We start from the raw sequence: 14560 nt of genomic DNA on the forward strand, positions 1-14560 counted from the left end.
GTATTTCTCTTTGTCTAGTTCCCTTCTTTCCACTTCCATTCCTAGTGGCACGTGTCCCTGGGTGCCAATCCATGTACCATCTTGTGTACCCATGTCTCTGAGCACAGACCCCACCCTGCAGCTGTGTACCTTCCCTTCTGTGTGCTTATCTATTGCATCCTAGGGGACCTGCTAGATTTGTAGAACACCAGGTCAAATGTTGTTTGCTGGTATTATTAGCGTTTGTTGGGTATTTGATGTTTGTAATACAAATGGTTCATGCAGAGGAAATGGTTTACTTTAAAGGCTGAATGGTTCCACAACAGAAAATAAGGAAAAAAACATATGCAGATCTTCACGGAGTCAGCTGGGTACATGTTCTGAACCTATAATCCCACACTGAGTATTCATTATCATCTAATTTTTAGATGAGGGTCTAAGCTATGCCCCAGAGCTGTATTCAGACCAACGAGAAGAAGTTAAAGTAAGGTTTTTTCTCTTCAAACTCTGTCAGTGTTATAAATGACCTGACATGTGGCCTTTCTGGCTGCATGGTCTTCCTGCAACTAGAACGATTTTGCAGGAATCCTAAGAAGTGGTAGGAATAGAGGAGTTCAGGGTGAGGTCTGAAGGAACAGGTGGAGAGTTCAGTGTATTGGCAGATAACATGTGTCTAGTTACAAAGAGGAAAGAAGGGTAGGCCTGTTTGCCACATGTGTGAAGGAATACAGTTTGTGTATCTTTCTTCATATTCCATGCTTTCTTGATGATCCCAGGACATTCAGTGCTGAAAGCACTGCTCAGCCTCCTCATGTCACTATCATGCAACACAGATCTTTTCTTGAGTTCACGTGTTAGTAGTGAACAGTTTTCTGTCAAGTCTCTTCACTTTGGACAAATTGTGTGTGTGTTTTTTTCATAGCAATACAGAGCTTATGTGGCCTTCCCAGACTTTTTCCGGAACTCAACTGTCCTGTGGTGGAAGAGGGAAATGAAAGAGCTCCACACCAATCCACGGAGTCCAGATAAGAGCTTGAAGTTTGATGGCATGTGGATTGTGAGTGGAGGGTGCTTGACTGCGTACGTGTGGATAGATGTTGTGTGAACCTTAATGGGTGGTGGCATAGGAATGACTTCAGTGAAGATGGTGAGATCAGATGTGTTTAGTTAAGCAGCTTCAACATTCCTCCATGAAAACTTTGGGTATCTCAGAATATCCATGTTTCACCAGCTGTATGGGAGCTCAGCGTCCTCCATCATTGGTGGCAGCTGTGAAATTTGTGCTGTGAAATCTGATAGGTGATGCTTATTCATTGCTCAGAACTTTGCTGGGCCTTCAGGAGAATATTGATAACTCTCCAGGAAGTCATCCTGTAAGGCTCACTTACTGGTTCCACCAATTGTTGCCTTAATGTGGTGATTCTCCCTGGACCCCATCAACAGGACTTATAGAATGATGACTGTTTATCCACTGAGCTCTTATCTCTGAGTTGACACAATGCCTTGTCTTTACGATGCACCATGTGTGTGTGTCTGACATTTCTAGGATATGAATGAACCTTCGAGCTTCGTGAACGGGGCGGTTCCTTCTGGCTGCAGGGATCCCACCCTGAACCATCCTCCCTACATACCACGTAAGGACGCGGGGCCTCCTCCACCTGCACATGGCTGGAAGGAGGATTTCTGAGCCACAGCCCCATCAGGAGGGCCTCGTGGTACTGTGACAGAAGCACTGCAGAGATGGTATCTTGGCATGTGCAAGTTGCCGGAGCCTCTGGCAAATTTTCTTAAGTTGTCCAGAAAGCAGTTGACACTGGTTATGTCTCCAAAATAATGTCCCAGCTCTCCCTTTGTCCTTCAAGCTGATTTACTCACTAGAATGTCTCACCACTAACAGTTTTGATGGACTGGCTCTCTATATCTCAGTACTCATGTGCTGTGGAGTCATCCTTGTGCTTATGGCCTGACTCCTTCAGTTGTTCTTTCTATGAGTGGTGTGAACTTCCATGGATTTTCCACTGAGCACTTTTGTAAGATAGGAAGGCGATGTATTCCTATGTATTTGACATATTTAAGAGTTATATCCCATACTTTATGCATTACAAGTCTAGATGAGTGCCTGCTCCAAAATGAATGCTTGAGAACCTTGCATTCTTCTCATTATCTAGACTTTCAGGAGTCACCTTGATGTTGAGAACTCCCCAGGACCCAGGGACTCAGAGCATTGTTTGCTTGTCACTAAGAATGAGAGAAGCAGACACACACATACACACACACACACACAGAGAGAGAGAGAGAGAGAGAGAGAGAGAGAGAGAGAGAGAGAGAGAGAGAGAGACTTCTGTAGAGTTCAATCTAGACTTAAGATCCAGAGTTGACACGCTCACAGAGAGGCAGGGGAATGAAGGAACTAAGTAAGTCCATTAGGGCTTTAGTCATATTCTTCAGTTTTCTTTTTATCACATTTCTTTTACTTTTTATTGTAATTAATACAAGGGTTACATTATATTTGCCAGATAGAAAGTACGTAACTTCACAAACATTAAATAACCATTGTCATTTTTTTGCCCCATTTCCCTCCTGGGACCTGTTCTGCTCATCTTGTTTTCCTCCTTCCCTATCCTATTTCAAATAAACAAAGAAACATATATACAATATGCCAGATAACAAGGTAAGATACTGTAACACCATGAGACATTCTTCAATTTTCTCTTCAGATCTGGAGGCCAGGGACAGGGGCCTGAGCAGCAAGACCCTGTGCATGGAGAGCGAGCAGATCCTTCCCGACGGCTCCCGTGTGCGGCACTATGATGTCCACAACCTGTATGGCTGGTCCCAGACCAGACCCACCTACGAGTGAGTCCTGCCTCCCCTGCCTGGTATCCCCTGTGGGGGCGAGCTGCCCTGGTCTTCCCTCTGACTCTGGATGGTGGTCAAGGAGGCCCCTCAAATTCTCAGTTTCCACAGAAAATCACAGGTCCTGAGATCCTCCCATGAAAAGCATATCAAGATTTATCAGATTACAGAGGATCTCACAAGATAGCATATTAACAAGGATTTATCTTCGTTTAACAAGACTTATTTTAGTATGGAGAAATAGAGAAAAGAAGATAGAGATAGGAGAGAATCAACCTGGACCCCATGTAGGACATGAAAGTTAGAGACTCAAAATGTCAGTTCTCACCTGCTGTCTTTATATTTTCTGAGCAAGTCATGTGTTCTAAGCAGCCCAATCAATAGAGTATGGTTCTGATATGCCAAGATGAATGCTGCTTATTATTTAATATATAGAGAAACAGTTTGGCATACCTAAAATGCAGGAATAAGAGTGAAGGTTAAGGGATTGATTTTCCTGAATGCACCTTTAGTTTTTCTCTCTCTACCCATTTATCTGCGATGTGTAGGTTCTGGTAAGAAAGGGAGAGCTGAAGGCAGAGCTGTTATGGGAATCCCTATCAGCCAGAACGACCTTCCTCCAGGTCCTGAATTCCTTCTAGTCAGGCATCAAGCACATTGTCCAGGCCCAAGGTCTCTGGGGAAGGATCTGTGCCCTCTCCTCTATACTAGAAAACTAACTGTTGCATAATATTAAATAAAGTGATAATTTTACCTTTTCCACAATTTCAATGGCTTGTTGCATAATCAATTTCTCATAAAGCACTGTAGCATGGCAGCCTTCTGTAGTGTTTCTGTTTAGTAGGGAAACCATTTTGTTTTCATTTAAGAAGATACTTTTTTTTTTAAATTGAGACCTTGATTCCAGTTGAAGGACAGGTGTGAGAAAAGGGTAGGTGGTGCTCTGTGGACTACCGGCCCCTGTTCTGGCCTCAGTTCTCCCCTGCTCTTCCAACCAGGGCCGTGCAGGAGGCCACAGGACAGAGAGGCATCGTCATCACCCGCTCCACATTCCCTTCCTCTGGACGCTGGGCAGGACACTGGCTGGGAGACAACACCGCTGCTTGGGACCAGCTGAAGAAGTCTATCATTGGTGTGTGGCCTTTGCTCCCAGGGGGCTCTGCCCCTCCGCTAGGGCAAGGGACTAGAACCCTTGAAGAGGGAGGAGGAGGAGGCAGGTCCTGGGAGTCTGGCCTGACACAGCTGTGGTTCTCCTTGCAGGCATGATGGAGTTCAGCCTCTTTGGCATATCCTATGTAAGTGACCTTTGGCTCCTCTTGATCCCCATGGAGGTGGTGGGATGTCTGAGAAATGTGCAAGAGGCTGGGTTTGTTCTGTCTTGTTTCAGACAGGGGCAGATATCTGTGGGTTCTTTCAAGATGCACAGTATGAGATGTGTGCTCGCTGGATGCAGCTGGGGGCCTTTTACCCCTTCTCCAGGAACCACAACACCATCGGGACCAGGGTGAGGCCATCTGTTCCCCCTTCCTTGTTTTGTGGCACCTGACCACAGCCAGCAGTCTTGAGACACAGCTCCTGCTGTGTGAGGTCTGGAGACACTCTCCAAGTGCTCAGTCAATTACAGTCCTCAGCACTGAGCAGATGATTCCTTCCTTCAGAAGAAATTATCTCCAGGATAGTTCAGCAAAGCACTCTTTTAAGGAGTGGCATTCATTATTAGCTTTCGCTGTGCATGGTTGATAGGACATGAATTCTAGCCATGAATTCCTTAAGGCCCATCAGTATCCCACAGTAAGTGCAGAATGTCCTTCTTTGTGTCCTTTAGAGACAAGACCCCGTGTCCTGGGATGCTGCCTTTGTGAACCTTTCCAGAAGCGTCCTAGAGACCAGATACACCCTGTTACCATATCTCTACACCCTGATGCACAAGGCCAACACGGAGGGCGCCACTGTGGTGCGGCCTCTCCTCCACGAGTGAGTGTCTAGCAGCAATCCTCTGAGTAATCCACAATTGTGTCATTCCCTAGGGTGGTGGTGGCTGCAATCCATTTTTCAAATAAGAAAATCTGAATTCTTTGTTAAGTCCTCTAGGAAGTGAGCATATGAAACTTGTCATTAGAAGACAGTATGACACTCAGCAATCGTCATGGATGAGAGGCTTTGTTGAGTGTGTAGGTTTTGAAACAAGAATGAGCACATGATTTCTTTCTTTCATATTTGGTATAACAAAGGCGTCCCTAAATTTTATGTGTGCTTGTTATGTGGGCCCAGGTCATGTGTGTTCAGCTGATAAAACAAACATTCCAGTGGAGAGGAGAAGGATGAGGTAGTCTTGCGTTGAACATGTGTCATGCTGGGAACTCTGGAGGAATTTTCTAGAAGGAAATGTATGTAAAGCATTGCTGGGGCTTGGGGGTCATGACCTGTGAACACTGGAGATGACCTCTTCCTTACTGAAGTCCAGAATGTGTAGGAACAGCACTCAGAACAGCTGGTTTCTGACTTGGTATTTTGTGTGTGTGGGATGGGGTCATGGGGCTTGAAGTCTGGGCCTGGATGCTGTTCCTGAGCTCTTCAACTGAAGGCTTCCCCAGTACCCCTTGAGCCACAGCACCACTTACTGTTTTCTTGTGATAATGGGAGATAAGGGTCTCACATTTTTTAGTGTGTGATGCTGGCTTTGACAGTGATCCTGAGATCTCAGTCTCTTGAGAAGCTAGGATTATAGGCGTGGGCCACCATGCCTGGCTTGACATGGTAAACTCTTGAGTTGTTCCCAGGGCCTTGGGGTAGTGCTCCTGTGGGGCTGTGACTATGATGGCTCCCTTTGCTTTTCCAGGTTCGTGTCTGACAGGGAGACCTGGGATATTGACAGTCAGTTCCTGCTGGGCTCAGGCTTCCTGGTCAGCCCTGTCCTGGAGCCTGTGAGTGTGGGGGCCTGAGATGGGATAAGGTTCTGGCCTGGTGACAAGGGGGTCCCAGGCGTGGGAGAGCAGGGGGAGATGGCATTTCTTGTGTAGGGGATCCTGTGGCATGACTTCTTATTGTCGTTTTACCACTCTCTCTCCTGTGCTTCAGAAATGATTCTGAGGTGAAATCTTTTTCATGGGTTGTGTAATTTTTTTAAAAAATAATTATCAGTCATGGGGCTTGCACTCTGTGGCTTGCTGCTGTCACAGAGATAATAGTTTCATGGTTTTTAGTGCTGGGGTTGGCTTTGAACCGTGATCCTCAGATCTCATCCTCCTGAGTAGCTGGGATTGCAGGTGTGAGCCACCAGTGCTTGGTGCCGGTGTGATTTTTTTTTTTAATAGTTGGAGTCTCAGGATAGGAGAATAAATTTGGTCTCATATATTTGAGGCATGTCACTAGATTAATATAGGGAAGAAAGTAGTTAGGAGGGTGCGATAGTAAACGATTTCCCTAAAATGCATTACGAGGGTAGAGAGAAGCTGAAATCCCCTCGGAGAACAGCTTTCTGTGATGGGGGCCTGTCGCGCTGCTGACAGCCCTCTTTTCTTTTTGTGATAGTTTGGGCTGGCAGAAAAAGCCACTTCTTTTCTTTCTTTGTGATCAATTGCCTTGATTAAAATGTCCTGGTACTCCATACTTCAGTCTCGTTTTACCTGAGACGTTTTCGTCTACTTCACAGACACTGTTATGTGTTTTTCTATTTAAAAAGGGATGAGTAAGTCTCAGAGTAGTGCTGAAGTTTTTATCCCCTGAAACCATGTATGCCAATGGCTTCATGAGAGCATCATGTGTTGGGCAGGAGAGTTCCTGTTTGTGAAGAGAGAAGGAAAGCAGCTTCCCAACCTTGCTGATCATAGGAGAGCAGATGTCCAGGCTCCAATTCTACCACTGCTCCAGGGTCCCTTGCTTATGTAGATTGCTTGAATTATACTGGGAAGCAGCACCCAAGACCACTTCCTATTTGTGTTTAATTTCAGAATGCCAGAAATGTGACAGCTTATTTCCCTAGAGCCCGCTGGTATGATTTCTACACGGTAAGTTTTGATAAAAGTTTATACAGCCATTGTATGTGGTCTGGATCTCACAGAATTTAGGCTTAATGCTTTCATTTCCTATTGGCCGATGCCATTCAACACAGGGTGTGAATTTTTCTTGCCTCACTTAGGCATCTTGAAGTGAGACCCGAAGTATCTCAACAACCACCTGACTTCCTTCCCTTTTTTTTACACTTTTTTATGCTCCTGTACTGTCACAGTGTATCGAAATTCCTGATTTTATTACCTTGTGGTAAAAGCTAGATTATTTTTTCCTGTCTTGGAGTGGACACTGGACATGTCCCTTGCTCATATCAGGTCTTACCTGGTGATTTCCTGGTGTGAAATTCCTGTGGTTTTGCTTTGCATTATTGCTTGAGAGATGTAATGCCACAGATTTGTTTCTTTTGCCTAGATTGCCATTGCAATCTTCTCTTACTCAGCCTCCTGAGTAGCTAGAATTAGAGGCATGATTCAAGGGTCTCCCAAAACCTTTATACAAATTTGTATCCTTGATTATCCTAAATACTGAAGTATAAAGGCTTCACTGTCACTGAATAAAATATTTTCTTCAGTAGCATTGCTGCCCAAAGATTATGCATGTTAAGATTTCCTGTGTCAATGATCATAAAGGAATGTGTAAAACAGACTGAGGTAGGGCGCTGACTCACACAACTGAATATAGCATTAGTCTTCAACATGAGAAACTACATGAGCTCTTTGCTGTGTGCTTAGGCCAATGGGAACCCTGGAGACCCTCTAGAGTACAGGATCAACGGAAGCCACTCAGGGTGGTGGAAACAGTGCATTGGATAGCACATATAGCAGCACATACAGCAGAACAACAAGAACGAGACAATGTGTTTATGATTCTCATGACGTTGATTGCAGTGAGGTGGGGAGGTAAAGGAGCTTCTCTTGCTCCTGTTCTCTGTTGTAGATAGTATTGAGTCACCCCAGCCTGCTCACTGCTGTGTCTGCTTTAGGGGGACACGCTAAGGGCTCCCAGCTAGATTTTAAGTGTTCAGGGCAGAAAAACAAGCGTCAGTGTCCCCCTTGCATACATGAGGATTCTCCCAGGACATTCACAAGCAAAACATGATTGCAATCAGAGTCCTGTAAATCCAAGACTACAGTGCCAGGTGTGTGCTGGTCAGTGAGGGACAGGCAGCAAGGTCAGAGGGGCAGCTGCAATGTCAGGAACCTGATGGTTCGTCTCGTTTACCATCCCATCCTCCTGCGCACAGGGTGCTCAAATCAATGCAAGTGGACAGTGGAAGGTCCTGCCAGCGCCTCTGGACCACATCAATCTTCATGTGCGCGGGGGCCACATCCTGCCCTGGCAGGAGCCTGCACTGAACACACAGCTCAGGTGAGTGGAGGGACGGGCTCGGCTCTGCATGCGGGTTGCTCACTTACCCGTCATGAGTGTCCTCAGTCCCATGGACACTGCTCTCAAGGACAAAAGCAGTTTTTCTGAGGCCATGTTCTGTAGTTCATGTTGTTTTTATCTTCTTTCCTCTTTGCATTCTGAACAGTTACTTTAGATGTGTGTTTCATGATCAGTCTAGGAAGTGTCATTTGAAGCAAATCTACATACAAGGCGCTCATGGTCAGGGTGGTTCACAAGCTGATGAAACCGTTGTGTAAGCTATCTGGCAGCTGTCACCTGACCTTGATAGGCCTCATATAAGAAACTACTGAACGAGGCCTAGATAGTAGTTCACAGCGACTTATATCAATGAGTACTTGTTCTGTGTCTGCATTGTGCTCAGATGAGCCATTGTATTTGAAGATATTTTCTTTACTAACAACAAAACTCTGCTTTGGTATTTTTGAATTCTCCATTTCAAAGGTGAACAAATGAGGGATCCCTTGGCTAGTATGAGGATGGACATATGAAAGATCAGTGCTTATCTGATGCCAGTCCTTATCAAATGTAGACCCTCAGTTACTGGACTTCAAAGATTCTGATAAAAACTGAGAACCTAATAACACTGACAAGTAGAACTCTGCTGTGTATGAAGTCTTTGTTTATCCATTCTTCTGCTGATGGTCCCTGAGGCAGACCCCAGGGCTGGTTATTGTGAAAGGGCTGCCCAGTCCATGGCTGTGCTGCCGGGATGATAGTAAGCTGACCGCTGCTTTCCGTTGAGTGCCCATGGTGATGTTCTAGGTGTTACTTTTTGTTGATTTCGTTCTTTGTAAAGCGTGAGCTGTAGTGTATTTTCATTGCTTCAAGTTCTACTTCACAATTTCCTCCAAACCAATGTCTCCAGTTTCCAGCAGAGGGGGTGCTGCTCTTTCTTTGTTCTGGTTATTTTAAATTATATTCGTGTGTTTTCTTCATACTTCAGTTTCTTTTCTGAATATTGATAATATTCCAGTTATAGTTATTATTCACTGTTTTGTAAAGATGTTACCAGCAGTCCTTGGGGAAACATAAATATATAATGACTTCTTTATGTGACTTTCCTTCATCTTATCTTAACATCTGAAATAATTATTGACATTTTGTTTCCAATCACTTGTTAAGGACCTGTGTGGGTTTACTTCCTTTACAGATGACTTTCCTTCTTGTGAATAGTGTCTTGTGTTTCCTATCCTCAACTACAATGCAAGTTACAACCAAATAGGCCCTTCTACAAGGCACGTTCCCGTCGTATAGACAGATATAACTGTGTTGCACTCTCAGTGAAGCTGTCCGTGGGATGCGCTGTCACTTCTGTGGATTTCATCCCTGAAATGAGCTGGTTGCACCACTGTTACCTAGAATTTCCATTTCTTCTAAACGTCCATGTTCTCAATCAAATGTGGGGAATCTTGACCCACAGAATTCTGTGGCACATAGTGGGACAGGCTCCTAATGCTCCTTGTACGTTTCTCACAAGGGTCTTGTGGCCATTTCACAAATTCATAAGTCGTATCATCTGGTAACGATGTCATGGATATTTAAACTATCTTTGACATTTAAATATTTGTAAGTTTGCCGCCATAGATTTTACTGAATGAACTTTGGTGATGGGGGAGGGGCTGGTAATATTTAGATACTTATTATTACTGTGGTGATTCTGATGTTCATATTCTTGCTGCATAAGTGGATGTTTATGGTCACACATTGGATATTTCTGTGTCCCGTGACATTTTCGGTATCTCTGAAAAACAGCAATGCCATCTGCTGGTGGCCAATTTCCCCAATGAAATTTGAAGGAAATCTGAGGCAGTATTTTGTGCTGCCATCCTAGGAGTCTCTCATGAATCTTGTCTCCTGCAGCCGCCAGAACCCTCTTGGTCTTCTCGTTGCCCTGGACGAGAACAAGGAAGCCAGGGGAGAACTGTTCTGGGATGACGGGCAGTCGAAGGGTGAGTGTAGAGTTGTGATGGGCTCACGGCCTCTGTCACACCTGAAGGTCTGCTTTGGCCCTTTCCTCCTGCTACTCCTTCACTGAGGAGGGATTCTTACCAGGCACAATAGCAAAATACTTTTTTTTTTCTTTTTTTGTGGATCAAAAAACTCGGCCTGGGTTTGGTCATTTTCCCTGAGCTTTGTCAAGCCGACCCTAGAGCCATGTGCCACTTTCTGTTTTCTAGAGGTTAATGGGAGATAAAATCTTAGGCCCTTTTGTGTCCGGGCTGGCTTTGAACCTTGGTCCCCCAATCTCAGTGTCTTGAGTAACTAGGATGACAAGCGTGAGCCACCATGCCCGGCTACGATAGTAAAATTCTTGAGAGAATTGTTTCCTTTTTTGTTTTCATAGTGCTCAGAATTGGTTACCAGGTGAGCCAGAGATGGCCAGAGAGTACGTTTCTGTGTCAGACTTTTTGTTTGGCAGGGATATGTTACAGGCTCTCAATTCATTCCTGATGTGTAGCTGAAAAATGAATTGTTCCTGCAATCCATCCATGTTGTAAATATCATCCCCAAGAAAGCAATGGACAAATGTTGAAGAAAAGTCCTGCTTGTCACAGGGAGGCACTAAGGACACACATTCCTTGTCTGTGTGCATCTGTAGGGCCTCAGCACATGGTTATCACTGAGGTGTGCAATAACAAAGTATATACAAATCATACATCTGATAAAAACTAATATTTGAATACTTGTAACTCAACGGACAGACAAATTTATCTGAATGGATGTGTTTGCAAAGAAGTCATACACTGGCCAGCAGGTATTTAGATATGTACTGGGAACCACCAATGAGCAGAGAAATGCAAACATAAAATTCGTAATGACATACCCCAGCACGGTTACGATAGCTGCTATGGAAAAAGTAAGAGAAACATTTGGGGAGAGGATGTGGAAAAAAATGGAACAAAACCATGACGAAATAACCGTTTTCCACTGTGGAAACAATACAGAAGTTTCTTAAGACAGTCTGCCAGGTGAGCCATAAATCTTGTTGTGGGCTTGTATGTAACAGAATGCAAACTCTAAGACTGGAGGTAGGTAGCTTCGGCTTGTGTCCGTTGTAGCATTATCTATAGAAAAAGTATGGAAAGAACCATTATTGTCTGCTCATAGAAGAATGAATGAGTAAAGTTGTGGTACATGGATGAAGTTGAATATATTTGATCACAAAAAGAAGAAAGTTATGCTATTTGGAAGTCAAGATTCAGCCGTAAGGAATGAGGTGGTGAAATGTAATCTGTGGTGGGGAGCCTATTGTGACTTTTCTTCCTTTTGCTTTCAGATACTGTGGTCAATAATGTTTATGTTTTATGTGAATTTTCGGCTAGCCTGGTGAGTAGCACATTTTCATGAATTGTATGTGTCACAACTTAATAATACTTTACATCCATTTCTAATTTCATTTGCCAAAATGACTATAGGAAAGCAAATTTCTTTTTATGATTTAATTTTCTTGAATTGTCTTTTCTGTGTCATCCAAAGGAGGGAATGGCATTGGTAGATCACAGCAGAGAGCATGTTCAATGCTGCTGGCTAAACTGTGGGGGTCTTTATTTATTCTCTCAGTTTTATTGAGGATAAGTTGTTGGTCACTGAGCACACATTGGTGTATGTCTCAGTGTCAGCAGAGCCTGATGAGTATGTGGTCTCGAATGGACTGTTGGATTGACAGGGAACTATGAATACTGCACATATACAGATCCAACTTCCTGCCTAATTATGCTTCACTGTTTTGTAGACTCACTTGGATGTGAATGTTTCCAAAGCAACCTACAAGGACCCCAATGACTTAGCATTCCAGGAGATTAAAATCTTTGGGACTGAGGCACTTAAGGATGTTACAGTGAAACAGAATGGTGTCCTAACTCCAATGTCTCCTAGTGTCACTTATGATGCTGACCTGAGGGTAAGAACCTTAAGCTGAAGTGGTTTTTCAAGAGATTGTCCCAGTAGCATGGTCTGCCAAGTTCCAAGGTTCAGGAAGGACCAAAGCCCTGTGTGAGACCAGGGATAGGAGGTCAGTGTGCTGGGCAGGATTTATTCCACTTTTTAATTTTCAAAATGTCCCTTACAAGGTTCCAGTCAAGTACTGGTATTGGTATTACAGTGTTATCACTGAAAATAGTCACACAATGTGTATATACTTCATTTCCTATCAAGAGTCTGTCACCTGCATTGTTGAGAGTCAGGTATCATTTCAGGAGATTCAGATGGTGGAAGGCCTGCATCCGGTGCACATATTCTCATGTGGCTTCTGCATTCCTACAGGTCGCTGTGATCACAGGAATCCACCTGGTCCTGGGAGAAGCATATACAGTGCAGTGGAACATTGACCTAAGGGACCCGGAGAAAATAGACTGTTACCCTGATGAGCAAGGAGCTTCTGAGGCCAACTGCTTGGCCCGAGGCTGCGCCTGGGAGGTAACTGCACTGGGGATGTGAGCCTTCCCTCCCAGCTCTGCACCTCCCCTGTAATGCCTGAGCAGACCCAAGACCCAACTTTGGATGCATGCAAAGCCAGGGCTCCCCAAGATGCCTCATCCAGATGTGAGGACAGGTAGAAAAAGAAGTGGGGCATTTTAAATGAGGGTTTACTTGAGATAGAAATTTAAATTCTTGGTGCTATCTAATGGAAACATGGTCATAGAATGATGTGCTGGGCCTTTTCAGCCCTTGCTACTTGATAACTCCTGGTCCTCATGCTGATGCACACTGTTGACTTCTTTCTCAGGAATCCAGTACCCCTGGGGTCCCGTTCTGCTACTTTGTGAATGATCTGTATTCAGTCAGCAATGTGCAGTATAGCTCACATGGGGCCACAGCTGACATCTCCTTGAAGGCTTCTCATATTAATGCCTTCCCCTCCACACCTGTGAACCCCCTGCGCCTGCTCGTGACCTTCCACAAGAATGAAATGCTGCAGTTCAAGGTAAGCACAAGATTCTGTACGTGCTGTTAGTTCAGTAATATAGAAACCCAATGTATGTTTCCTCATATAGACTTTCTGTTATCAATACTTTACATCATTATAGTAATCTAAAGTTGGTGAGAAATCCTTGATAGTCCAGTTTCTTGATAGTTTCAACTCTGGGTCCTTTGAGAAGATGCCTGTGGCCATTGTAATGGAAACGGTTGCAATAAAAATAAATAGGCATTAAGGGGAGAGTACTGGGTTGTTTGGTTGAAGGGTTTATCTTGTACTACATTCAAGAATTGGGGAGAATAGAGGGGCACAGTAATGGGAACACATGGTGACCAAATGCAGCAGTCATTCATACTAGACACCATGTTGAAAATGAGCTGTGAACTACACAGCTCGAGGGAGTGGGCAGGAGGGAAACCTAGGAGAAACCGAGGGAAGAGGTGACACTGTTCAGAAAGAAAGGTATAATGTTCAGTGCAAAAGAACTAGATAGTGTGTAACTCTAGAGTGGAACTTAAGGGATTCTCTAGTATGTATACTATCTTTTACTCTAAGTCATAAATAAACTATAATCTTGAAAATGCCTGAATAACTCCTTTCCTGACTTATGCAACTGGAACCCCTCTGAACATGACTTTGCAATAACCATTAGAAATAGTCTTATAGTTCAAACACAAAGAAAGGAGGAAAACAAAGTTAGTTCATGAATAGGAAGAGCCAGAGCAGGCCTGAGGGGCTGATGCTATTGTGATCAGTCAGAAGAGAGGTTTAAGATAAGACATGTTTCTGCAATGTGTCTAGTGTTGAAAATACATGAAATGAGTCAGCTGCAGTGGTGTTGTGCTTGGACAATGTTAGCTATTGAGACAGTTTTTAAAATGGAATTGTAAGTACCTGAAATTTTTCCTAATGTGCAGTAATTTATTTTGCTGTTTTTATTAAATTACATCTAAGAACAAGGGATAGATTAGCTGTCTTACAATGACTTCTCTATTAAAATGTAGATTTGTTCTTTAATTTTGGTGTGTTTGATTTACACAGATGCTCAGAGATACTAAGTATAATCTACATTACAGCTGCTTACAATTATACAATGCAATATTGTTAACTATACCCATTCTTTGTCTGCTAGAACAAGAGAATGCATATAGACTACCTCTATCCTCACCTAAATCCATTAATTTTTGTCTAGATCTATGATCCTAACAACAAGCGGTATGAAGTCCCAATCCCTCTGAATATCCCCAGTGTTTCGAACAGTTCTTCTGATGGTCGACTCTACGACGTCCTCATTAAGGAGAATCCATTTGGGATTGAAATTCGCCGGAAGAGTACAGGCACTGTCATGTGAGTAGTCTGGTGGGACTGGGGCCTGAGGTTATGGGG

The 14560-nt window shown here is 43.9% G+C and overlaps 1 protein-coding gene across 1 annotated transcript in view; it reads left to right on the forward strand.

The window, feature by feature from the left end:
- The window catches only part of Mgam (maltase-glucoamylase), a 139952-nt gene that overhangs the window by 100494 nt on the left and 24898 nt on the right, over nucleotides 1–14560 (forward strand). Inside the window, exons 81-96 of the mRNA XM_090333430.1 lie at nucleotides 902–1036; nucleotides 1526–1613; nucleotides 2697–2835; nucleotides 3834–3967; nucleotides 4096–4130; nucleotides 4223–4339; nucleotides 4661–4809; nucleotides 5675–5759; nucleotides 6786–6842; nucleotides 8090–8214; nucleotides 10117–10205; nucleotides 11534–11583; nucleotides 11990–12157; nucleotides 12520–12672; nucleotides 12983–13180; nucleotides 14367–14521. Coding sequence (XP_090189556.1) covers nucleotides 902–1036; nucleotides 1526–1613; nucleotides 2697–2835; nucleotides 3834–3967; nucleotides 4096–4130; nucleotides 4223–4339; nucleotides 4661–4809; nucleotides 5675–5759; nucleotides 6786–6842; nucleotides 8090–8214; nucleotides 10117–10205; nucleotides 11534–11583; nucleotides 11990–12157; nucleotides 12520–12672; nucleotides 12983–13180; nucleotides 14367–14521 — 1877 coding nt within the window. The remainder of the gene's footprint in view (nucleotides 1–901; nucleotides 1037–1525; nucleotides 1614–2696; nucleotides 2836–3833; nucleotides 3968–4095; nucleotides 4131–4222; nucleotides 4340–4660; nucleotides 4810–5674; nucleotides 5760–6785; nucleotides 6843–8089; nucleotides 8215–10116; nucleotides 10206–11533; nucleotides 11584–11989; nucleotides 12158–12519; nucleotides 12673–12982; nucleotides 13181–14366; nucleotides 14522–14560) is intronic.

This window comes from Megascapheus bottae, chromosome 5 (assembly GCF_031878675.1).
Source record: "Megascapheus bottae isolate mThoBot1 chromosome 5, mThoBot2.hap1, whole genome shotgun sequence".
NCBI lineage: Eukaryota > Metazoa > Chordata > Mammalia > Rodentia > Geomyidae > Megascapheus > Megascapheus bottae.